This window comes from Bemisia tabaci, chromosome 5, assembly GCF_918797505.1.
Source record: "Bemisia tabaci chromosome 5, PGI_BMITA_v3".
Lineage (NCBI taxonomy): Eukaryota > Metazoa > Arthropoda > Insecta > Hemiptera > Aleyrodidae > Bemisia > Bemisia tabaci.
Window position 1 is genome coordinate 47,088,069 of NC_092797.1, and position 26,062 is coordinate 47,114,130.

General features: G+C 37.6%; 2 protein-coding genes across 5 annotated transcripts in view; one reads left to right on the forward strand and one right to left on the reverse strand.

Annotated features, from left to right (window-relative positions):
- The window catches only part of LOC109031843 (uncharacterized), a 381,329-nt gene extending 374,364 nt beyond the window's left edge, over window positions 1–6,965 (forward strand). For all 4 annotated transcript variants that reach the window (XM_072300833.1, XM_072300834.1, XM_019043640.2 and 1 more), the window contains 7 exons: window positions 154–353; window positions 1,120–1,278; window positions 1,862–1,894; window positions 2,448–2,970; window positions 3,359–3,458; window positions 4,101–4,514; window positions 5,334–6,965. In XM_072300833.1, coding sequence (XP_072156934.1) covers window positions 154–353; window positions 1,120–1,278; window positions 1,862–1,894; window positions 2,448–2,970; window positions 3,359–3,458; window positions 4,101–4,514; window positions 5,334–5,511 — 1,607 coding nt within the window. In that variant the 3' untranslated portion in view covers window positions 5,512–6,965. The remainder of the gene's footprint in view (window positions 1–153; window positions 354–1,119; window positions 1,279–1,861; window positions 1,895–2,447; window positions 2,971–3,358; window positions 3,459–4,100; window positions 4,515–5,333) is intronic.
- A 1,586-nt stretch (window positions 6,966–8,551) lies between these two features.
- Window positions 8,552–25,914, reverse strand: Aldh7A1 (aldehyde dehydrogenase 7 family member A1). Its single transcript, XM_019043660.2, has 8 exons — window positions 25,531–25,914; window positions 23,973–24,189; window positions 21,705–21,922; window positions 20,526–20,741; window positions 16,383–16,562; window positions 14,030–14,212; window positions 12,528–12,734; window positions 8,552–11,713 (listed from the first exon to the last, which is right to left on the reverse strand). The coding sequence occupies exons 1-8, from the start codon at window positions 25,729–25,731 to the stop codon at window positions 11,501–11,503; spliced, it is 1,635 nt and encodes a 544-aa protein (XP_018899205.2). The 5' UTR covers window positions 25,732–25,914; the 3' UTR covers window positions 8,552–11,500.
- Window positions 25,915–26,062: the final 148 nt, after the last annotated feature.

Genomic DNA, 26,062 nt, shown 5'->3' on the forward strand with positions numbered 1-26,062 from the left:
TTAAAAACATAAATAATTTTCGCAATTTTGAGGAAGAGTCAAAAAAATTGAATAGGTCTGAGTAACATTTTTTGCTGAGTTCCTTATGCTCGAAATTGTTTACATACAATTTTTTCCAATTCATTTAATCATACCTCGTTGTCTCTGTTCCAGATCAAGCTGATTTACTAAGGCGGGAGCTGGACAATAGATTTCTGGCTTGCCAAAGTGGCGGTGCTCCTCCAACGTTTCTGCGGACGGAAATGCATCACCATCAACATCAACATACTCATGTCCATCAACATACACCATTGTTGCCTCCGCCCCCTCCGACCCACGCAACTCACCCGAGCCTGTTTCCACCCCCTCCTATTGTAAGTTCATACCTCTTTACTGCTTCTCTCGTTTTTGGATTATTCTCATCTTATTATTTCTCTTAATTTTCTTGAATTTGGTACCTGATAATTTCAAAAGGAATTGTGTGCTGGAGCAAAGAAAATAAATTAAGGTTTGCTCGATGTGGTAAACGGGAAAGCTCATACTTTCGAAACCTGAATTTAAAGGTTTTTTTGTACGACAATGCAGCCACTAATGAGTCTAGGCTCACGGCTGGTGAGTCACCACACAAACATATTGCCAAAAATTGTCAAATTGTTTTCTTAATTGGTCAAGCAGGTCAAATTAATTGGTGCACCCTATTTTTCAGTCTAAATGTGCATTCGAAGCAATATGGTAGTGACAAATACTGCCTTGCTAAGGAAAAACGCCGTATGAACATTCAAGAGTTGCCAAAAGCCCTCAATAAAATGTTTATTTTTGGGGAAAGATATGAATATTTTCCCTTGAAATTTTCAGGAACTGTAGGTGAAATTACGAACAAAATTATCTGAAAAGTTGGAAGGCAAAATATTCATAAGTTTACCAGGAAATTTGTGTTTTATCAAAGGAAATTTGGCAATGCCTGAAGGTTCAAATGGCGTTTTTCCTCAGCATGGCAGAATACTGCAACTTCTTTTTTCAATGTATAAAGTTTATGTCCCACCCTCCCTCTTTTTATTAAACTTCAACATAGCCTGTTAAGCAAGAACCTTCAATAGCTTCCGTCTTACATCTTTGTGTTTTGTTTTTGATTAATTTTAGTTCAAAGATATACCAAAACTTGGTGGCGTTGATTCACCATTCTACCGTCAAAATCTAGGACTTAACAGTTATCCAGGTTTTTCACCAGGACTCCTGCATCCAACTCTTGGTGCAACACCATTTGCGCCTCCAGCACATCTCCCTACATTTACGCCAAAGGTAAGACTCTTTTCCTTTATAAGTACATACTTCTCAGATACCCCCTAGATATTAACTCCTGAAAATTGTCTGGTCCTTTAATGTATCATCACTGTCTATGTGATAATCAGAAGTTTATTTTGTCACTTAGTCAAACCATTGTCTCATTGTGTTTTTTTTTTGTTTTTTTTTGTTTTTTTGAATAACCGTCTGAAGAGCAAACCTCAATCTAAAGAACCGTTAAATGATGAATTTTAAAATAATACTGTAACAATTTTTAGTTTTTTCAGATCAAACAATTCTCTGAGTAGTTTTTTAACTGTCTTAGTTTTCTATCAAAGTTTCATCTTTCAAACATGATGTGCTCGTTTACATCTCCTAGCTTGAGTTGCACGTAGCAATGTTGTTGATGTTGAGTTGGACGAATCAAATCTCTCTGTAAATATGTATCTCTGCTTCTCCCCTGCTTTTTTCATCCAATTTGTTTTCATCCAAGAATTCTTCTTTCTATTCCTCAGCATTTGCTGCATTTTTATGCTCATACATTTTATTTATTATTTTATATCAGTTGCTTATTTGCTTTATTTTGCTTGTTTTTTTTCAGCAATTGACTGATCCTACCAAACCTAAACCAGTGGTATGTTTCTGTTTAGTTTTTTTCATCATAATTTTATTTCAGTGGACTGAATTTTTATTTTGCTTTGCTTGAATGTCCCTACTTTAAAACATTTTTATTTTTGCAAGGTTACCATATTAGATTCACTGCTCAAAACATTTTGTAGATCCAAACGTTTTTGTAATCCCTCTTAGACCCTGGAATTCCACGCTGGAATTCTTAATGGAGCTTTATCGCATTAACACTGAATGAGAATAGTTCAACAATTATTTAGGTGCAGAATTACAAAATTTATCATTTTTTTTGTGATTTATCTACAAAGAAATAGGCTGAGTGAAGAAACAGGAGTCTATTTATCATTTCTTTCCACGATTTGTGTTTAGTGACTTCAAGTCAACTAGAATACCTGCCCTGCTCTCACTGTCAGTCAAAAGTTCCTCAACTTGTTTCGAAAGGATTAGATGCCTTGCTGGATCTAACTTTCCTCAAATAGTAGAGCCGTGTGTATTTAATGAGTGTTGATATTTTTTAAGAATTAATAATTAAGTTTGATCATCTTTCTTTTTCAAAATAGAAAACTGGCAAATGGAATGCAATGCACGTTCGGATAGCATGGGAAATCTACCACCACCAACAGAAGCAGTCAGCAGTAGAGCTGAAAGGTACCAAAACGGAAGGACTGCGACCCCCGAGTCACCTGTTCCCAAGGCCTCAGGATTTCCCGCATTTCCGACCGCCTTCTTTCGAAACGTCAGCGCACCCTGGTCACCCTGGAAGCCATCCCTCTCACACCACGCATCCTTCACATACAGCACATCCCTCTCATCCTTCGCATCCAGCTCACCCTACGCACCCCTCTCTGCCATCTCACCCTTCACACCCGGGACACCCTGCTCATGCAACCCACTCTACGCTTTCATCTCACCCTTCACATCCTTCACATCCTTCGCATCCCTCACATCCTTCCCATCCCTCCCATCCCTCACACCCAGCTCATCCCTCTCACCCTTCACATCCCTCTCATCCGTCACATCCACAGAATCATCCTGCAGCGCATCCAGCAACGTCGCCGTTCTCAACAATCGGCAAGTCTATAGGTGAGTCGATAACTTTTTTGTTTAAGTGAGAAGCTTATAAAGTGTTTCTTTCCCTATATTTAGTATTAAATCAAAAGGGGGTCCTTCTTGACCAATGTCATGTTCTTGTTTGAAGATCCTGGAATTTATTTTTCTAAAAAAATAAACCCAAAAATATGAAAAATGCCAGATTAATAAAGTGCAAAGTACATTTTCTGAAGTATGAAGGATATAACATTCTCCATTGCAGCTAAATTGTGTACCAAAAATTGTGAGTTTTCTATTAATTTGAGTAATAGAAATTTCTTCCCAACACAACATGAAATGCTCTAGTGATGAACTTTCTTCTCAATTAAACATTGAAAGCATTGAAAAATTAGTTTATTCTACAATTTCATTTTTGTTTCAGGTGGTGTAAGTGGCAGCATGTTCGGAAGGTATCCTCCGTCACACACGTTTTCATCTTTAACAGCCTTTCCTCCATCTCCGCTTCATGATCCCTGGGCTAGGTAAGGAGCTTTGATGACGTCTCTTTTTAAATAGTTTCAGCACTAAGAGAAAGTAGACTGTTCTAAGTGAGCAATTTGAATACAAATTTGTTGCTGACGATGCCTTGAAACTGCATGGAATGTGATACAAGCTGAAGTGCACTATTCTCTTCTCAAAGTCTTAATTGAAAGAAACAATGTCAATGATAGGATATACGACTTTATCTCTTATTTTTGTTTTCCAAAAAGTGGAATTTTTCAGTCTCTAAAGAATATTAAAATTAATTATTAAGCAAGACACGAAGACCTTTGAAAGTCGCTACCAGTCAGTTATAGCTCAACAAGTTCCTTTTGTTTCATGAAAAAATTATCAACAATTTTTCGTAAAAATTCAGTGAATCTGAGAAAAATTCGAAAATTTTTTTGAAAGATATCCCCTCTAAATTTGAATTTTTTTATTAATTTTCTCTGAAATATATGAAAATTAATTAGAGGTTTTTCAGTGTTGCAATGGAGATTCTTTGACTTAATCATTGCTATTCTACTAAGGTTATTTCATGATATTTTGTATATAGCTCCTGAGTCGTTTATTGGACATCGTAATTATAAGTGTTCTATCATGTTTGAATGTAAATTAATGGAGGTATTAAACTGTGTCCTCAGGTTGCAAACTAGAGCAGTGCCTGGCGCTTACCCAGGCGGCACGCCACCGACACCATGGACGATCAAACCCGATCCAGCGGAGCTCGAGCGAGAGCAGCGTGAGCGAAAGGAACGAGAGCAGAGCAAAGAACGGGAACGGATGAAACGAGAAGAGAAGCAGCGCCGGCTTTTAATTCACCAACAGCAACAGCAGCAACAACAGCAGCAACACCATGCGTCACCGTTGCACCACCACACGACTCCATCACCAAAGATGGTCAGAGACCGGAGTCCGCTCAGGGAATCAATGCCTGTCGTAGTGCCCAAAGAAGAAGAGGTCGTTCTGCTCGGCAGACCGCCTCCACACTTCCTACCGCCACGACAAACTCCACGTACGCTTCCTTCACATTTCACACCGTGGGAAAACCCCTACAGGTAAGGCCAACAAGTTTATTGCCGAATGTTGTATCTAATCATTCTATTGCATTCTCATGACACAGATCAGGAATCCCAAAAAGCTTCTCACTAAGAAGTTCTCATCACTTAGAGCTTCAAGTTTGATAAAATTTTGTAGATGAAATCAAATCAGCTTTTAATAAACTTTAAAAAAACTGCTATTTGGTAGTCTGTAGTATTGCTAACACTTATTGGACTGGGAAAGAGTCCAAGTATCTCCTCTTAATTTACACCCTCCTTCAGTGGATGTGTTCTCTTCCTAATTACAGTCCTGTTCAGGCCACCTTTCTATCACTCATTCTCTTCATACTCGCTACTATAATTTACAAGTGTAAGGACTTTTGTGTCTTAAGTATTCATGGTATCTCTGTTTGCGAAACAGCAGAGCTTAACAATTATACCAATAAAAATATTGAAAACAAATAGATTTAACAAGTTTGTATTTTCTTGCTAATAACCAAAGACTTCTGACTTAAACAATTCACAAGTTCCCGTGTGATACTGTGTTTTATCTGCATAATGAAGTAAATTTGAGACAGATTTTTGCAATTTTTTCAATTGTCTAGTGTACAATATCCACCGCAGGTGCAAAATGAAATTATGAAAATCACCTCGATTTTTACTTATAAAGCTTTGAAGCTTAAAGCCTTTCGTTCACCAATCACAACTTCTTGCAACTTGGAAAATATGTGTGGTCACTACCCACTCCCATTAAATGTATGTGGCTACCAGGGTCCTCAACTTTTTTCCCTCCTTTAATTGGTCAAAATTAATTTTTTTTACTTAACTGTTCTGCAGGTATGATCCAATGAGATTCACCCCACTAATGGCTGCATATCGAGCTGATGAAGAGTCGAAACTCTATGGTGCTTACCCTCCTGCTCCTCATTTGAGGAAGGACCCTTCGCCGACTCTCCGACCTCTACCTCCGAACACGGACCACCTGAAGAAAGAAGACACCTCGCAATCACGATGATAGACTTAGCCAAGACTCCATAGGTAGATTCCTTTCTTCAACGGTGAAGAAGAGACTGCAGCCAAACTGATGAATCCATGTGTTCTTGTTATTATTTATTTTTGTACTCTGAATCAATTTTGCAGTCAAATTAGTTTGTTTTCCTGTGATGTGTTTACGAATGTGCGACCCACATTAATACTTAGATTATCTGATAAACTTGCGTTTGATGTGTCGAGTGCAATCAAATGTGCTGTACTCTTTTTGTCGCTCCATTTACCAATAATCAAAGCAGAATAATTTTTTGCTAATTTTAGTTAAATAGTCTTTCTACTTATCGGTTTTATTTTTTTTAAATCTGATTCATCGAATATAAAAATCGATTCAAAGGCTTAAAATGTAGACGATGTGACGGATTCATGGGTGACATGCAACCAGTCATTGAGAAGGTTAACAATTTAATAACCTCCTTTTTATTTATTATTATCAATAAAATGAAACATCCTGAATCTTCAGTATGTACTTAGTTCCATCCATTATTAAGATTTTAATGTGTATTTTTTATAATACATATCAGTTGCTTGTGCAATTATGACAGAGCGTCTACATTTCAAATTTAGCATCACAAAAACACAGCTTTGTAATTGACAGAGAAAACTGCCACTTTTCAGAAATATCTGATGTATTTTTGTGTTTGTTTATAGCATCCATTTTCAAATCTAACAGCATTATATTCTTTCCATATCTTGATAGTATTTTAAACGTTTGAAGAAAGCATGTAATGCTTTGTTAGTTTTCAAAACGCAGATGATAATATCCGATCTGTGCTCATGATGTCATTGGGTACTCAAATAGTAAAATTTCAGGCTCTTTTTTTTTTCAAAGCGATTCTCGATCAGTAGCAATTATTGCAAAAACCTCTTTTTAATTTATCATCTTCAGCTTCAGCTAATGATTCTTTAGACCAGATCACTTTAGATATTTATCACATGTAGGAAGCATTTTCAAATTGTTTTTAAATTGAACTATTGGAAAATTAATATGAGAAGTTTTGTCAATTTGTCAGACAATGTCTCTCAAAACTTTTTATTTTTTTATTTATTTCTTTAAGTATTATCTATTTGTATGACCAATTGCTGTCTCTGCAAATTAAGTTCGTTATGTTGAAAGAAACCGTTGATTTCTATTCGTTTTTCCTCTAATGATTTTTGTCTCTCCTTATCCAGATTTATGTAGTATTTTTTATTTTGCCCTGAAGTCTAGATACTTTTTGCTAGAAATATTTGACAAAAACTTGATACAAATTTGAGAAAAAGTGCAAGCCTTCTTTGATAACGTTAATTGGCATTGTTTCTTTTGACAGAAAGTCATGATTTTCACGCATCAAAATTTATGCATCTTCCTTTGTAAAACTGTCTATCCAAACTTTCATGTACCTCTGAAAATAATATAGAAAGAAAAATTGTCGAAACGGGTTTTAGGTGTATTTTTTTAGTGTTTTCCCAATTTTCGTTTCAATCTCTCTCTTTGTTGCGAACAATTCTTTCTCTTCCTAAGCCTTGCCCATTGCTGAATTTTTCAGGTTTCTTTTCTCTTTATTCTCTTTTATTTTAGTCCAGCCTGGGGCAGCTGGATCCTCTGTTCTTCTATGATTTTGTTTTATTTTGCAAAGTTTTCGTTACAAGGTTTAGACTTTATCTGTACATAATATAATGATGATCTAACACAATCTGTGATTTAGGAAGGTAAATATGTATAAAAAATTAATTTGTGTAAATTTTTCAAGTGATGATTAGGTAGTGTTTACACAATAAACCAATCAACAGTCTAAATCGTGCGTAAATCGCAAATTTAACATGTCTTTCCTTTCATTAGCGCTGTGGTGATCAGCGAATTGTCCCCGATAGGACATTTTTTAGGTCTGATTCGTTTGAAATCTAGTCAGATTATGTAACTTGTGCTTGTAGATATTTTAATTTCTAAAAGAATTTTGAACGAATTCTTTCGTTTCCTGAATTTATGACTAATTCAATTGTTTTTGTTATTCTGTAGGATTTTTTAAAAGTGATTTTTGCCCGTTCAAGTCTGCACTCTGGGCAGATTGATGCTAATGCATTAATTTTTTTATTTTGTGCAAAGGTCGTCGATATCGTTGTGAGGAATTCACTGTCAAATCATGATCTGATCATCATCGACTTTGATAGAACCTATTTTTGATGGTTGTGCCTCTAAGGCTTTACGTTTTTCGGTTGATGAAGACTGCAGATGATGTTTCCTAGTTCATTTAAACTTTCATAATTACGTACAGTAATAATAATACTAAATTAATTTCTATCAAGAGTTAAAATAAATTTTCTATCGAAACGAAGTTTGTTGTCTAGACTATGTGTTAACAGAGTTACTAATCAAAAAGTTACTTGAGAAAGGAGAATGGTCCAATTAGCATGAACTTACTGCTTGGAACTTCTTTTTACTATTTCAGAATAAATGGATTCTTCCTCCTCTTCACTGTTCGAATCGACCAATTTTATACCTCCATATTACATTAATAGCCAAATCAGCATGCGGCTGATTGATATTTTCGGTCTTTGCCTCAGTATAAAAAAAATTATACTATCTTGATGCATAATAAACTTTTTTTTTTATCATAATTCATAAATAACTTTCTTTTTAATACATCAAATGCATCTTATCTTTTGATGTATCTGGCCCAGATATGATGCTTTTACTAACAGTACCGCGATGTCAATTGCTTCTCTGTGAAGACTGAAGTATTTTTTTTTTATCATCTATGAAACAAAAAACCAACTAGTAATTGTTTAGCCTTATATTCATTCTTTTTTAAGAATGAGGTATTTATTTAACACCCAATGTACCGATAAAATCGATAGGTTTTGCATTTTATGCGACTGGAATTTCAAAGGTGAAGAATGGAAACTTGTTTTTAACTTATCTGCTTTTAAGCATCTATTTTATGAAATTTTTACCCCCGCATCTTGATGTGGAAACTAGATTGGTTGTTCTAATGGAGGTTTTAAAACCAACTTTTACTCAAGTTGAATTTTTTTGTTTTCTTTTTTTTTATTTTTATTATGATAACTTAATTTTTCTTTGAATATCTTTTTCATCTTGGGAACACCAAAAAATTCCGAAACCTTTAAAATGCACCTGCCATAGCTACGTTCTCCATTTTTGTCCATCTGTCGTGTTTTATCAATTGAGACGCATTCAAGTATTATGTGACTTGTTGGAAGTGGTTGATAGAGCCTGCATTATTTTGAGGGAATAAAGTTGGACCACTTTCTAGAAATGTATTAGTTATAATAGAAGAGGAGAGGGGTCTATTTTGCATGTATTACTTAAATTCGAATCTGCTAACCAGAAAGAGGCTGAACATCGGTTGAGAAGTATAGAAAGTGCATGGCGCAACACTTGAAGGACCCCTCTAAGTGCAATTCATGGAACTTATCCTACCTTGGTCGAGTAAATCGTCTAAGACCTCGAATCTCCAGTTTTCATGAAATGCTGTCAGTTCTGATTTTTATTTGAATTTTGGAAATTCTGTTTTTACATGCTGCATTGTGGTTGAATTGGACTACATTGAGTAAATTGTGTCAGCGCTCTTTTGCCATTTTACAGCATTTTCTAATTTTAGATTCCTGTTTTCCGCTTTTTTTTTTTTTTTAATTACTGTAATGAAGATTGAATCAAATGTGAAATTTCAAGTCTCTATCTCAATTTTTTCAAAAGATACAAAGGTGGTGCCTGAGCCTAGTGATACAGGACTTTTTGATCACCCTATTGTGTGATCTGAAAATAATCAAAGTTAACTGGAAATTCCCATCAGTCAATCTTTCCTTAAAGACTCATACCAGATCTGATCATGCATTTTTACCGTAAATGCTCTGTTTTCATTTTTTCGTTTTGTATTACAAATCAAGATTAAATTGTGGGCCATTTTAAAAAAGGGCATAAATGCATTTGACGTTGTAAAGATGTACTTCTTACGATAAGTTTTTTTTGTCAATCTCAAATATTTATCTCTACATGACCACTCTTTAAAATTGTTTCATCTTATGAAGTCATTCTCCTAAACAAATTTTTATCAAAATAGAAGAGTGGCAAAGAAACACAATTTTTTACAATACCAAATCTATATGTGCTCCTTTTCCCGGATGGTCCTTCAATTGAGCGAAAATTTAGACAAAATTATGATTTAGATGAAGTAGTTGGTCTCTATTTATTTACAAAAGAAAAAGCAACGCAAGTAATGAGAGGATTTTCAATTTTCGTGTTTCCTATTATTTCTCGTTCAACTCAACAGCCTTGCGTTTAATAATAAAAGAATTGCAGTCATCATAAAACTCGCTAATAGTATATCTGATGTTATATACTTTCAAATCACAGAGGTGTTCAAGTAATCAGTCTGAATTTTGTTTTCCCTTCGAGAGAAGTAGAAAAAAACCTTAAGACTGGGCTATGCCAAAGTGGTGTTATAAATTAATGAGGTTTCCAAAGGCCAGTCAAAGTTGAAAGTTAATATTTGCCTCGGCTAGAAGGCATTTTATAGGTTTCAGTACTTGGAAAAAATTATGATGAAAAAAAAAGGAAAAATTATTTATTAAAGTCATCTTCTTTTATTCATAAAAAATTATGCAGCTTTTTCTGAGTGATAAATTGAAATTTAGCGATGGTTAATCGTTTTGAATTCAAGATGACTTTAAATTCGAGCTTGAAATTGATGCCCTGTAAAAAATATTCTAGAAAATTTCGATCGCAATTTAAAGTTAAAACAATCAGTTGTGTATCAAAAGTTCCAAAAATTCTACAACTTTTTGACTAGAAAGGTAAAAAATGTTCACGCAGCTTATAAAACTAATTTATGAAGTCCTGCATAGACTTATTTTAGCCATCAGTAACTTTCCTTCAACATATGTTTTCATGTACAGAACCAGAGTTTTGTACGTTGTATCTTGAATTGTTGTTTTTTTGTAGATATGTAAGTATATTTTATAATGAATAAAAACCAGTGTATATTGTACGGTTTTAAGTATGATTATAAATATTTAACAATTTGTAGAGCTAATTAAGGAAATTTCCCTCATTGAACGTGAAACGTTTGTATAGATAGATCAACCCTGTTTTGTAAATTTTAACAAATTTCTGTACATATTTCTCCCTTTCTTTGTAAGAAATAGGAATAAAATGAATTTACTTTGATTGTAGCACATCATCTTGTCTTCATTTATCTATTTTCCGTGAAGCTTCCTTCTATTCAAAACTATTTCTGAATTTGCCATAAACTTGCATAGATGTCACATAGCTGTATTTTAAATGATATGATCTTTCGAATCGTTATGCCTTCTAAAAAAAAAAATCCATGAGCAAACTTCCATGCATAGGCAAGTGTGTTGGAAGTCCAATCAAAATTAATAATTCATTATGAAGATTATCAAACTTTGATTACTCTTTTGAAGCTCTTAGTGACACACTGTTTGAATTTTTTCTTTAAAAAAAATCCAAGCTAATCTCTTAGACAGTATCTTTAACATGGTTACAAGGTGTAAGAGATAGATGGCAGGCAATAACTGAAAGAATAATAGTGGTTTCTAATTTCATGCCACAACATCATCTGCTAAAATATTCATCATAAAAAAGAGATTTTGTCTTGGAACAAGAACAAATATATCGAAATAATTTCATATTTTTTTGCCGCCATAATTGCCTCAGAAAAAATTTTAATGTAGGACTTGCGATTTCTTGAAGAGGGAAAGTGATAAACAATTTTATTGAAAAGAAAATCATTCAATTTATTTTTTCCCATTTTCATTTTTTTAAAAAAAATAACTCACATTTTTTAATCTCATGATAAGAACAGTCGAATTGAGAGAAACCACTGATTCCCTATCAAATAAATCTTTTTCAGATCTTGTTTGAAGTAGTTGAGTAGAAACCAAGTATCTTCATACATACATTGTAATCCTTCAAAATACTGTTTCTGTAAAAACCCTTACTCAAATTTTATACCCTGAGCAAGAGTGAGACCTTTGCCATAGTTCCAGGTAACCGTACTTCGTCGCATGTACTGTTTCCATGAGTCTGAGCCACTCTCTCGGCCTCCACCAGTGTGTTTTTCGCCTCCGAACGCTCCTCCAATTTCCGCACCATTCGTTGGGATATTGATGTTGACGATACCACAATCTGAGCCCTTTGGTCCGATCCACTGTGTTTAAGAAAACAGCTTGTATTAGTTTTGCTTATCAACAGCCGTAGAATTTCCACTAGAATTTAAAATGACGCTGATCTGGTTGAGGTTTTAATAATCTTACTCCCTATAACTAAAACTTAGTCTCTATGAAGTTAAACTCATGCTGCACTAACTTTGAGGTGAAATTAGACTTGTTTATACCAAAAGGAACGATGTGAATAGGGCTTGCATGCCAGAATAGTTCCTTTTAGCATAAATACGTCAAATTAATGACCAAATGCTTCATTGCAGGCAATATCAGCAAAAATTCTAATTCTGCCAAGATCTTTCAAATGAAGAGAGAGTGACAAGTTACCAAATTTGAGGGGCACACTGAACCATGGCCATTGTACCAGAACCATTGGGAGGGGGGGGGGGGCTTAAACTGTACAAGTCTTAATTGTTTTGTACTTTTTCTCAACCTAGTGTAGGATTACTTAATGCAATTAATTTTCATGAGGTTTTTCAGTTCATACGTCTGTACCTCAAGATTGAATGAAAATTCAATCGCATCAACTGCTCTACCGTAAAAAGAAAAAAAAAGTCTATTTTCCATGAACTGTTTTCCTAGAAAAGTTAAAAAATGTTCCCGATTTCATCTGTAATTTGATCTAGTTACATTAGGTACCCATGATTTTATGAGAGGCATTCTGATCATTGTCCATATAAAAAAGTCAAGAAAGAAAGGCACCCCTCCTCCCCCCTCACCCTAGCCAAGTCGAACTGACCTATTCCAAAATACTTGAGGATCCGACGGAAAACTTGAGTAACGTTTAAAAAAAAATACCACCTTGAACACTGTGCTAAAGTTCTCTGTGAAGATGGATGAAGATAACCCCTGGTCCACTTCGTTGTTCCATGCAATCGCTTCCTCCACTGAATCCGTCGGTAGAACGTAGACAATTGGGGCAAAAGTCTCTGTTTTAATGATTGGTGAATCGTGCTTAAGACCTGATACTATGGTGGGCTCCACGTAAAATCCTGGCCGATCAATGATCTGCAAACCAAATCAGTTCTTCAACACATTTAAAGGGCCCAGAGCATGAACGTATTCAGCGACTTTTTTGGAAATATTGAGATATTGATTTTTTTTTGAATACCACTAGTATCAATTATACTTACCTATGCAAAAAATCATTAGCCCTAACTCAATTTTTAGTATCATGACACAGATTTTAAATTTTCTCAAGCTGCAGTGTTCGACTGTCTAATTTTTAACTTACTTAGAGTCTGAATTTCTCTAGGTGTGCAGAATTTGCCCGATCGCCCGATCCGTAAATCGTGGGTGGATGATGTACACACACACCTCCAAAAACACGGTTTACCTATACTGCCATGCTGAGGAAGAACGCCGTATGAACATTCGAGAGTTGCCAAATGTCTCCGGATAAAATATATATTTTTAAGGCAAGTTATGAATATTTTACTTTGAACTTTTCAGATATTTTAGATTAAATTGCGAGCAAATTGTCTGAAAAATTGAAATACTAATGAGGGCAACTTCCTCTTAAATTCAAATTTTACCGAAGGGAATTTGGCAACGCCTGAAGGTTCATACGACGTTTTTCCTCAGCATGGCAGTATAGGTACCTGCACACCCTGGCAAGCGCAGTACTCGTAAGTATGTGCACTGGTGTAGTGATTGAAGTATCCATACGATGCTGAAGGCGCTATTTATGGTGCACGCCTTTTTTTCCAGCTGTAATTCAAATTCGTGGCGTCAAATTAAAAGTATTAGGTGTAGCCTTCTTGCTGTAAATTTTGCGAGTACCTTGATTAAAGAACCTAATAAAAATGTATAACTCACCACTTACACGCTGATTTTTGTGTAAATAACTGCAGCTGCGCTAATATATTGTTGATATTATTGTTGTGTGCTGTTCGTGAATTTTCTCAAAGAGGAGCATTAAATCGACGAAAGAACATTGGCGGATCCAGCAAACTGGCGACATTGTTTTTCTCCGTTTGAATCTATGGAATAATGTATCGATACTTGGAGGGGCAAGGTGCTCCGACAAGAATCGATTATTTAACATAGGTTTAAATGGAGGCAACCCGGTGTTGCCAAACTGCTGGATCCGCCTCTGCGTTAGAAAGAGTATGGATTTAAAAAATTAAAACTGTTGCAAAATGACATGTCTGTTGAATATTGTTTTTTTTGTACAGAAGAAGAGGAGGAAGAAGAAGAAGAAGAAGAAACTTATTAAATGAACGAACGTGTCGGTGCGAGTTCGTGAGTGAAAAAGGAGAGAGTTATGAAGGGAGTCTTTGATCAAAGAAATCATTACTTACTTGGCCACCAAATTCGATTTTCCCTCCGTTAGTTTGCACCTCTTCGATAGTTTTTTTATACTTGAGGAGAGCATCAGCATTGTGCAAGGGCCCGTACAAAGTTTTTTCATCCAAAGGATCACCAATTCTTTGGACAACTTTCTCGTAAGCTTTGATTAACCTTTCCAAAACTTGCGGGTAAACCTAGACAAGAAGAAGATGAAACCCGGTCAGTCGCAAAAACAAGCGGTGTCAGTAACATTCAAAAGTCAAGGGGTACTTCTATGGTTTGAGGAGTGAGTCTTACCATGTATTTATTGATTAAACTATCCTCGCTCCCCGGTATGTTTGTTGCCTATGCCGCGTAATTTAAGGGGAATCAAGTGCACTCTATCTACCAATAGGTTTATGCATTATTATCTATCGTATTTTTCGAGTAACTTACCATTCGCGTTTTCCGGTGGGTTTATTGCCTATGAATGAATTGAAGGCGGACTTAGCAGGTTCATAAGTCAGAACATGGATTACGGGCTCAGTCAGAGCCTATGAAGCGATATATCGTCACCCCCCGGCCAAAGTATCACCAGCGCCATGTGACGTTTCAAAATTTTCGCCGCCATTGTTTTTTTTTTTTTTTTTTTTTTTTTACCAGAGAAATTGTTCATTGAAACTGTCCGAAAATTTCACTAAATTGTCTTTGTGCTGTCGATACAATTCAGTGAAATTTTCAAACAGATTCAACCAACAATATCTCTGTGAAAAAATAAAATGGCGGCGGAAATTTTGAAACGTCACATGGTCTTTGTGTTACTTCGGCCGGGAAGTGACGATATCTATGAGGTTTTCAAATATATCGACGATGTAAGTCGGCAATCACATAACTCGGTTTGCGTACAAGGCCGGATTTACCAACTTGCCGCCCATGGGCCGCCTGCATTTTGCCGCCCCCTTATCATTCCTTTTGAAACATCAATAAAAACCATTAAGTGAACGTACTGAAGGGAGAGGGGTGCATTAGACGCGTTCATTCTTGTTGGACACATATTTGCGAAAACCCTGTCAACACTACTAGCAAAAGTTCACAAAACTTTGCGCAAAAGTTAAGTTCCGTATATATATCTCTGTGTGAACGAGGCCTTCCATTTGAAGAAATGAACGAAAAAATTATGAAAGAACAAACATAAATCGTCACCTTCCAGGCAAAGTATCACAAGCGCCATGCGACGTTTAAAAATTTCCGCCGCCATTTTATTTTTTCACTGAGAAATTGTTGGTTGAATCTGCCCGAAAATTTCACTAAATTTTATCGGCAGCACAAAGAAAATTCGGTGTAATTTTCGGACAGCTTCGTTGAACAATTTCTCTGTAAAAAAATATAATGGCGGCGGAAATTTTTAAACGTCGCATAGCGCTTGTGATACTTTGCCTGGAAGGTGACGAAATGTGATTTAATAATTTTAACTTCCGCCGCCGCGCCGCGCTGACCGCAATAGGTTTGGCGCAATGCGTGAAGTATTCATGCAGATTTGTAGGCGCTATGCGTTTCTCGCCGACCGCTGCTGACCGCATCGTGTTTGACGCAATGCGTGAAGTATTCATGCAGTCTTGTAGGCGCTATGCGTTTCAAGCTGACCGCACTATGTTTGACGCAATGAGTGAAGTATTCATGCAGTCTTGTAGGAGCTGATATGTGTTACATGCCGACCGCCGCGCCGAGGGTTTCTCCTTTTCATCTCAAGTCCTCGTTATCATTGCTTTTTGCGCCGCGCCGTTCCAGGCCAAATTGCGTGTTTGGTTTCTCTCTTAACTCGACTAATTAAAGGTGCTGTCTCTTGTATCACCGAAAGACGACAAAATTAGAAATTACTATACTCTCATGAAATGAGAGATTTTGTCGCCTTTCCTCGTCTGTAATTTTTTTTCTGAATCCGATTTTTTGTATACCTATATTTAAAAAAATTACAACATTTGCCGCCCCCTAAATTTGCCGCCATGGGCCGCGGCCCATGTGGCCATCCCCTAGATCCGGCCCTGTTTGCGTAGTCGCAGACTTCCTGTTGTACTTTATTTTTTGGACGGAAAACTACTCAACGGCAATTCTTTAAAACTGCCGTGATTTTCTTCTCTGTGCGAAGAAAATTCTGCAAAAACTTCAAAAACTTTGTTCTCCTTTAGGAAATAACATAGAGGCGGAGATTTTCAGACACCGCAAAGGAGAAATGTGATTGCGGACTTACGCCGTCGATATATATTTTTTTCGCTTTAGTACCTAACGCTCTTAGTAAATTTTTTGCTTATGCGCTGAATTTGAAGGCAAGCAAAATACACGTTCTTCACATGCTTGCGAATGAATGTCGATGAGAGAGCATAATACCTTTTTGTGAACGATGAGTCGTCTGGTAGTGGTGCATCGTTGACCAGCTGTGCCAGCACAAGCGAAGACGGCCGACTGAATTACCATATCGATGTCGGCATCCTCTGCTACAATTATTGCATTGTTGCCACCGAGCTCCAGGATGGATCGCCCAAACCGTTGTTGCACTTCCACGCCGACCTGGAGAAAAAAAAAATGTTAAAACCTAATAAAAAGATCAACTGAGAAATTCATGGTTCATGATGAGAAAATTGATTCATATTTCCGAGAAAACATTTAGCAATAAAGAATTACTATATCGCGATGGTGAAACTACCGAAGCACGTATCTCGGTTTGCGACGTCGTAGACTTCCTGTCATACTTTATCTTTTAAACAGAAAACCACTCAACGTAAATTCTTGAAAACTTCCGTGTTTTTCCTTTTCTGTGCGGAGAAAACTCGGTGAAAATTTCAAGGAAAGATAACGATTTATTCTTCTTCAAAATAATACAAATAAAATGGGAGCGAGGATTTTTAAATACCGCAAACAAGATACGTGGTCTGTTAGTTTCACCGTAATTTTTTTTAAAATTTATTTATTAAATTATTTTAATTTACAAGGTGACATGATTATTCAAAATGCATACGGGTAGCTATACTTAATTGACGGAACTTAACTTAATAAAACCCCGGGACCGCCTGAGGGCACTACATCGGGGGTCAATATGTATAACTGGCTAATTTTAGAATCGACATAGGTACAGGCCCGGACTGAGGGCGTGTGCAGGGCGTGCGGCGCACACGGGCGCCAGCCTTTGGGGGCGCCACGAAAGAAGAAGAGAGGGAAAAAAAGGGGGGAAAGGAAAAGGGAAAAAAGGGGAGAAAGGGAAGAAAGGGAAGAAAGGACAAGGGGAAAAAAGGAAAAGGAAACAAGGTTGGGCAGTGGAAGCAAGGAAGAAGGGGGGAAATGGAAGGAAAAAGGAGGCAAGAAAAGTGAAAAGAGAGTCCTCGAGAAAGGGGGGGGGCATAAAAAGCATAGACAAAATATAAAGAGAATTGCCGTCTAAAGGTAAATTTTCAGGACAAAAACTCCACCTGGTCCATAGACGGTCAGGCGCCCCTTGAGCCTAAATTTGCGGCTGCACAGAAATACAAGAGTAGGCATGTAGTAAGGGGGCGCCATAAATCCATCGAACAGGAGCCGACATAGCATTTTAGACCACGTCCTCCATCTTGGATTTGAGAATTTTTAAACATAGTAAAAATTCGAGTTTCCGGTCGAAAAATACCCTCAGACACCGAGTTTCAAAAAAATCCATCGAACAGGAGCCGACATAGCATTTTAGGCCACGTCCGCCATCTTGGATTTGAGAATTTTCAAAAATCGACTAAAAATTCGAGTTTTCCGTCGAAAAGTACCCCTGATCCCGCGGTTCACAAAGCTCTAACGAACAGAAACGGAGGCCAGAACTGAGGCTCATTTTAGGCCACATCCAACATTTTGGAGTTGAGAATTTTAAAAAGTTGACTAAAAATTCGAGTTTTCCGTTGAAAAATACTGTGAGGTACCGCGTTTCACAAGACTCGAACAAACAGAAACCGAGATAGCATTTTAGCCCACGTCCGCCATCTTGAATTTGAGAATTTTAAAAAATGAACTATGAATTCGAGTTTCCTGTCGAAAAGTACCTCCTGACAGCGAATTTCAGAAAAATCCATCGAACAGGGGCCGAGATAGCATTTTAAGCCATTTCGGATTTTCGAATTTTGAATTTTGACAGATTTTGATTTCGAACGCGTGATCCCCAAAATCGAAGCTCAGATTCGGATTCCTCGTAAAAAATCGATGCGATTTCATGTATCATACCCTGACACCGAATTTCAGGAAAATCCATCGAACAGGAGCCGAGATGGCATTTTAAGCCACGTCAGTCATTTCAGATTTTCGAATTTGGAAAATTTGACTTAAAACGCGTGATACCCAAAATCGAAGTTCAGATTCGGATTCCTCGTTAAAAATTGATACAATTTCATGTATCATACCCGAGCATAGCGTGAAGGAAAGAGACGTAACGTAGACATACTGATTCGAGCATATGAATCCAACGTGGCAACATGGGTAGTGCTCAGTGGGTCAGCGGAGGAGGAAGAATAAGAATTTATCGTGAGGAATTCCTCGGGACGAAACCGAACGCTAAGCGCCGCGGCGGCGTAGTTCAAAGGGAAAGTATAACAGAATCTACACGCGTCGTTAAACCTTTTTCCTTCACGCCATTTTAACATATGATACATGAAATCTTATCAATTTTTCACGAGGAATCCGAATCTGAGCTTAGATTTTCGATATTACGCGTTTTAATCTATTTAAAATCGTAGGAGAAATTACAGAATTATCCTTGAAAATTGATCACACATTAGTGTTTTTTTACGTCATCAAACCTCTTTCCTTCACGCTATTCTAAAATTTGATGCATGATATCGCATCAGTTTTTCACGAGGAATCCGAATCTGAGCTTAGATTTTCGATATTACGCGTTTTAATCTATTTAAAATCGTAGGAGAAATTACAGAATTGTCCTTGAAAATTGATCACATGCAGGTACGTTAGTGATTTTTTACCCCGTTTTTCTTCTACGTTCACGTAATGAAATTAGATCAACAGTTGACTCATCGACTAATCTAGCCTAACTCCCCAGAATCGGTCTAAAGGGCGAACGATTTTATCAGATAAGATGTGCGGTCCTAGTTTCCGGGCAATTGCGGTTTGATGGAAGCTGCGATGAGGAGAAACGGAAGATATGCAAAACTCGGGCGGATATTATGTGAGAAACCAAGTAGGGGAAAGGCTTTCTTTCCGAAAATTTAGTGCTCGGCCCAACTTACATGGTCACTGGAGCATCGTATAGTAGGTTGTGGGAAGCTATTTTTTTGCAGCAACAACCAATTGGATCGCATTTTGCAAAAAGGAACTAAGAGCATTTCAATGTTGCTAGGATTGTGCAACTTAGGTACATTCTTTGCAAAAAGTAAACTTTGCGACGGTAATTTTCGTCTCGAATTCATAGTTTATTGGGAGTAGAGATGAAACTAGTTTAGATGATCGTTTATGTTTGCAAGGTTAGCGACATTGGAATGCTCTTGCATAGGTATCAACGATGAGACTGCAGCGAAGCGTGTACCTTGTTCGGTGCTGGAGCTAGACATTTCGTCGTTTCCCGAACGAAGGAACGTTACGCCATTCCAAGGTTGTAAAATTGATTCAAATAGTTCGAATATCTACGCGAATATACCCGTGCAATTTTTTCCAATATTTTTGTAATTTTTGCACGGGATCGGAGGAAAAATCTGTGATTTTTGCAGCTAGATTGTACCTAAGGTTCTCCTGGAAAAATTACAATTTGCAAAGGTAAATTTGACAACATTGATATGTAGTTACGTTTTTTCGTGAGGATACGGCGCGGTGATCCCTTTGTAATGGATCTTTACTCTCTTTACCCTCTTGCCTTGCAGAAAGCCTCGAGATGTGGCCATGATTCTGAAGACGCCAAAATAAATGAGAAATAATGATATTGTTGACGCATATGGAACGCCTTCATTGTGAAAAGATACTTCCTAGCATAGTCCCAGAGGCCCAATAGTTGCATCATTCCAAAGTCCAGTCAGCATCTGAGCAGAGTAGATTGGCGAGTTCTGCGGTTACTTGAGATAATCCTTCAATTCAGAATGACGACGCGTAAAAAACGCCTTCATTGGGAAAAGATACTTCCTCGCGTCGTCTCAGAGGACGAATAACTGCATCATTTCAAAACCCATCAACAGTGTAGTGGCGTAGATCCTGAAGAAATGCGGTTGCTTGGGATAATTCTTTAATGCAGAATAAGGACGCGTAAAAAACTCCTTCATGGGGAAAAGATACTTCCCAGCGTGGCTTCAAAGGCCGAATAGTTGTATCATTCAAAAACCCATTAACGGTGTAGTGGCGCAGACCAGTGAATAATGCGGTTGCTTCAGATAACTTTTCGATGAACCGTGTCGACGCATAAGTAAGTCAACCCTTCATCGTGAAATGATACTTCCGACGAAGAATTCAATCCTTTAAAAGCTTCGACCGATTCATGGTAAAAATTATTGAAAGGAAAGTACAAATTATCACGACCCCCACCTGCTGTCCAACTTTGCAACTGCCAGTGAATGATACCAAAGGAATCCTTTTGTCCCTCGCGATTGCCTGGCCGATTTCGGAACCTCCTAAACATAGAGACGCAATACCGCCTGGTAAATTGTTCTCCTCGAGGACTTTCGACACGATTTTGGTGGTGGCTATGGAGCATAATGGAGTGCTTGGCGCTCCTTTCCAAAGTAAAGTATCCCCACAAACCTGGAATGTCAGAGAAAAAAATGGTCATTCACTTCATTCAACTTCATCAGTATTTTCTGAGTGTTAAGATTTATTTGAGGAGGTGAGTGCAATGATGCCCTCAACTCAATGATATTCTCACGTTCTCCCATAGGTACCCTCTCAAGTGAAGATTATTATCGATATCTAAAGTTGAATAGTGCATATCTCCATTGTAACGTTTAAACATTAATGAATGTGTTCTTTTTATTTCTAGCAGAGATCTAATCAGAACGTTTTAAGATGAGTAGTATAAAAAAATTAAGTACAGAAAATTACAAGGAAAACTGTTGTTTCGCAATCATCAATATCAATAAAATAAGAACGGAGATTTATCCACCTTTCTGTACGCATTTTTCAACTTTAGCCACCGATACTTCAGTGAGCATACTGGATCTTGTTTGTATGAAAGGAGAGAATTTAGTCTTCTCGTCTTTCTCTTCGGCAACAGGTATAGTTCAGTCGTATGATAGAGATCTACTTAAAGAAAGTGTTACTGTTAACGAAGCAGTTTCTGCTTAATCGCATTAGGTACAAAACTCTTTTATCATTAGAAATTAAGAATCATGCAAAGCAGAAAATGGGAAACGTTAACTCGAATTTTTCCCTACTGTACACTGGAAAAAAAAAACACATTGGATCTAGAGCCCAGACTCTTGAAAACATTGACAAGAAAAAATACTCTTGATTCAATCGGATTTTTGCTTGAATCAAAACGAAATCCGCTTAAATTAAGAGGCTTGGTTCTTGATTTAAGCTAGATTCTGATTGAATCAAGAGTACTTTTTCTTGTTGATGTTTTTAAGAGTCTGGACTCTAGATCCAATATGTCTTTTTTCCAGTGTAAGACTTTTTTCTTTCTTTTTTTCTGTTTATAAAGAAAACCCTTCTTTTTAACGAAGATATTCCATACATATTATATTTATTTTTATGCTGAAATCATACCATTGCAATAGCACTGTTCCAACCGTAGACGGCGACGGGGAAGTTGAAAGCTGAGATGACACCTACAACACCAAGAGGATTCCACTGTTCCAGCAATGCATGATCGGGTCTCTCTGATGGGAGAATCTGACCGGACAAACTTCTAGACAAGCCCACCGCATAATCACAGATATCTACGTATTCTTGAACTTCGCCGATTCCTTCAGGCAGTATCTTCCCTATGGAGCAGATAGTTAACAGTTACCCAATACCTTGGTATTAAACAGAGTTGAAAAAATATCTCATCTTTTTGATTAACATCATTTTTACTAGACATACTCAAATGGATCAGAGCTATCCATAAATCTGGTGATGCTTTCCATAATGTTTTACACGCCCTTCCCTTTTACATTAAAACTTATTTTTCTGACAGTGCACTTGAAATCGTTTGAGTAATAAAAATCTGTTGAAATCAAAAACGATAAATTAACCCTTATAGTAAACCACAAGACGACCCTGGTAAAAATTGGCGATAAGAGCTGCGTTTCAAAATACCATAGGAATTCCTATAGCCGGCTAAAGAAGGCTACAGAAAATCATATAGCTGGCTGTAGAATGCGCAGAAAATCATACGGCCGGGCTATACGAAGCGATAAAAAATTATGCAGCCGGGCTTTACACTTTATCGCCTGGCTGTTGCTTTTTCGCCATCGATTGTAAAAGGCTATGAGAAATTGTGTAGAAATTCGTGTGCTTTGGAAATCATTAAGTTTGGCACGGAACCACCTTAATATTTACAAAACACACATTATATTTTCCTTTAATACATATTTTTTTTCATCAATTAAAATGAGAATAATCCATACAGGATGTGCAAACATTTCAAAATCATGAGTTGAATAACGCTGATTCCGCCAGATTAAATATTAGAGTCTAACACAAAGCGGAGCGGCGACGCACTGGCGCCTACAAACCTAACAGGGATACTTCACGCATTGCGCAACGCGTGAAGTATCCCTGTTAGGTTTGTAGGCGCCAGTGCGTCGCTGCTCCGGCTGCCCGCCTGCCACGGCGCTTGAAGCAACTATTTCACACCAGAGGTATTGCACAGTATCATACGAAACTGAAGGCGCTCTGATATATTAGTAATAGCAGGCATCCATCAAAAATAAAGAGCTTTCCTCGCAAAATAAATCAAGATACTACGGCCCAAAAAGAGAGCAGTATTCCAAAAACTCACTAAGTCCTAGCATCCGTAATTAGTAACGTTTAGCATACACTTTATCGCCTGGCTGTTGCTTAATCGCCATCGGCTATAAAAGGCTACAAGAAATTGTGTAGCCGACTATAGAAGCTATTGGAAATCTTACAGCCGGCTGTAGGTCTATGGTATTTTGGAACTCAGATTCTACTGCCAATTTTTACCAGGGGAGGTACTAATTTAATCATTCTTTCATTATATGTTTCTGTTTCAAAAGTTGACATTGCAACCTTAACGTTAATGTGCGATTTTACTCAAGTAGATCATAGTTTATTCTATGATCATAAAAATGAATGCATGAAAAACGTTGATATCTTGGTTAGGAGTTACTCACAGTAATTTTTGTTGCAAAAATTGCATTTACCGTACAAATTTGAAAAGAAATTTGCATCTGGTATAATAATCTTTTCACCTAACTTTTTCGATATTTTTTTAAACAAATGAGGGAAAACGAATTGATAAGGGTCAATAAAATTATTTAAAAGCCACCATCTTCTTCACTTTCATGTTTATGAATCACTAATGCAAAGTTCTAGCGACGACCCCCATCGCGCGCCGCGTGGCTCACATTGATGCGCTGGGCGAGCCGAGCGGACGCGGTCGAGAGACCAAAAACGCCTGCATTTTTGCGTATCTGCAACACGCACTTTCATAGAGTACGAATAGTTGTATCCAAACGCCGGTGCAAGGCGCCTCGATTATGAGCATCGAGTATGCGACATTGATTAGTAAGCCCTGGATAGACGATCAAATTCCGAACCAATTCCGATCAAAGTAGACATGCTGATGACTGATGGTCACCATCTATCATCAAATTTTGACGGGCCGCACTTATTTGTTCAAAGTAAGATCAGAATGGAGTGCCACCATTCATCATTTCCTGCCACAGGAAACATTTCTGCCAAGTTTTCATTTTAAAATTAAGCAAATTAATGAGTTTAAGACTGATGTCTCCCGACACTTTGATGCTACTTTGATCGGAATTGGTGCGGGAATTTGATCGTCTATCCGGGGCTGTACGATCTTACCCATTTCTAAAGAAACTAGTTTTCCGAGAGGAACGATCTTCTCGCGCAACGCGTTTCCTATTTGTCTGACGATTTCTCCTCTTCGCGGGGCCGGCAAATCGGCCCAGAGCTTCCATGCCTCGGAGGCGGCTGTGACGCAGTTGTCCAAATCCTTCAGCGATCCTTCGCGAACACTGGCGATTGGAGTTCTGCTGGCTGGACTGTACGAGGTCAGAACCTGAAATATGCGATAGTTAATAATTCATCAAAATTACACTTAAAATAACCCATAAAGAACGTGGGTGCTCAATACTCAGACTCACACGGCTAAAAATTGGACTGCATTTTGCAATTTGGAACTATAGATTCTGGCTCATCTGAAAAAACACTTATGTGCATAGGGAAACCAATGGCACATACGTTGTTTTTAAACCAGGCCAGAATCTATTGTTCCAAATTTCCGGATAATCAATTATTGATTATCCGCTCGTCCTGACTATCCGAAATCACGTGTATTTAATAAGCAAAGCTGCGATTCCCAGTCTAGTCTCTTATGTGTTCTGGTCTTTAGTTTTGGCTTTGTTGGTTATATTAGCATAATGGGGTTCTAAAATTAGGGTTGCCATAGTTTCAGCGAGATTAAATTTGTAGGTTTTCACAAATTTCACCTCATTCTCCATATGATTATGGTCTAGATACTGTCTACTGATATCTATGTATCTGATTCTGCATGTGAGCGTGTTTTGGTGCGTTTCAAATCGTGCCACTTAATAAAAATAATGGACGATCCAGCTCTACTCTGCGCATACTATGGAAAGACGCTGTATAAGCTTTCAGGAGTTGCCAAATTTCCCCTGAAAACATTGATTTTTGAGGAGAGCTATAGATATTTCTCCTTGCAATTTCCCCTTACTTCAGATAAAATGCGAATATTTTTTCTGAAAAATCAGAGGGAAAGTGTTCATTTCCCCTAAAAGTTTGTGATGTATCAAAAGAAATTTTGGCAACGCCTGAAAGCTCATACGTCGTACTTTCTCTGATTTCTAATGCAACGATAGATCCCAAAATACATTGAGTAACTAGACTAGTCCAATTTTTGAATTGTTGATCACCTCTTTGCATAAGACGGGCAGTTTGAGCCCAAAAGACGATTTCGCCGGGTTTTGCAAAAGACCAAATGAATTTCACTCAACTATGGAGCACTTTAATAAGTGCACAGATATGTGCGCTATTACAGTACACCGAGCAGTGGCACTGCAGTGTAAAACGCTGGGCCTCGTTGGAGCCCGTAAAATACGGAGGAGTTGTCAGCTCTGATGACTTCAGCATCTGCAAACATTTTCCTTCCAGCCGGCTGTTACGCAACCATGCATGACATCCATGTCGAAAGAATTGCCGCTCAAAATTCTGTAACGGCGCATAGGAACTAAATGTCACCGTGTTTTGACGAAGCAAGAAGTTACTCTTGATTATCTTGGTAAAAATTTGAGGACCGCAGTTCCACGCGGTAAAAATTTCATTATGTTCAGCCTGAGGTCGGATAATTCTCATTTCTAATCAACGGAAAACATGATCAAACCTGTCCATTGGCGTCCCATTTTCCGTGATACACTCCGGAATTTTCTTCTGCGAGATCAAGCTGCTTCAGAAAGCTGTATTCTGGGTTATTTATTAAAAAGTCCTTGGGGTCCGTTGAGAAAAGCTTAGAAACTTGCAGCAAGACTTGCTGTCTACTACCTTTGACCGACCACTTAGTAAAAAGTCCCACCGTTGCACTCATGACGACCGTTTTTTATGGCTCCGTTTGGTAAATTAAACGCACCGTACAAAAATCAACACAGAAAACACAAACGATATCCGATAGTTGTTGCGGTGCTTTTCATTTGAGCGGCCTGCGTAGGCCGATCCTACGGTGCGAGTGAAACTAAGCTGCTGACAATGAGATGCGCTAGCCTTTTCTCGAGTTCAGACAAACTGGGCAAGGTTTATCATAGAGATAAGCGGCAAACAGCCTTTACTTACAGTTGTCTCATCATGTTCGTAATCATCGTTCAATAATTATCGATCGGCCGCTAAACATATTTACCGTAACACCGACTGCTTTCTCTTTC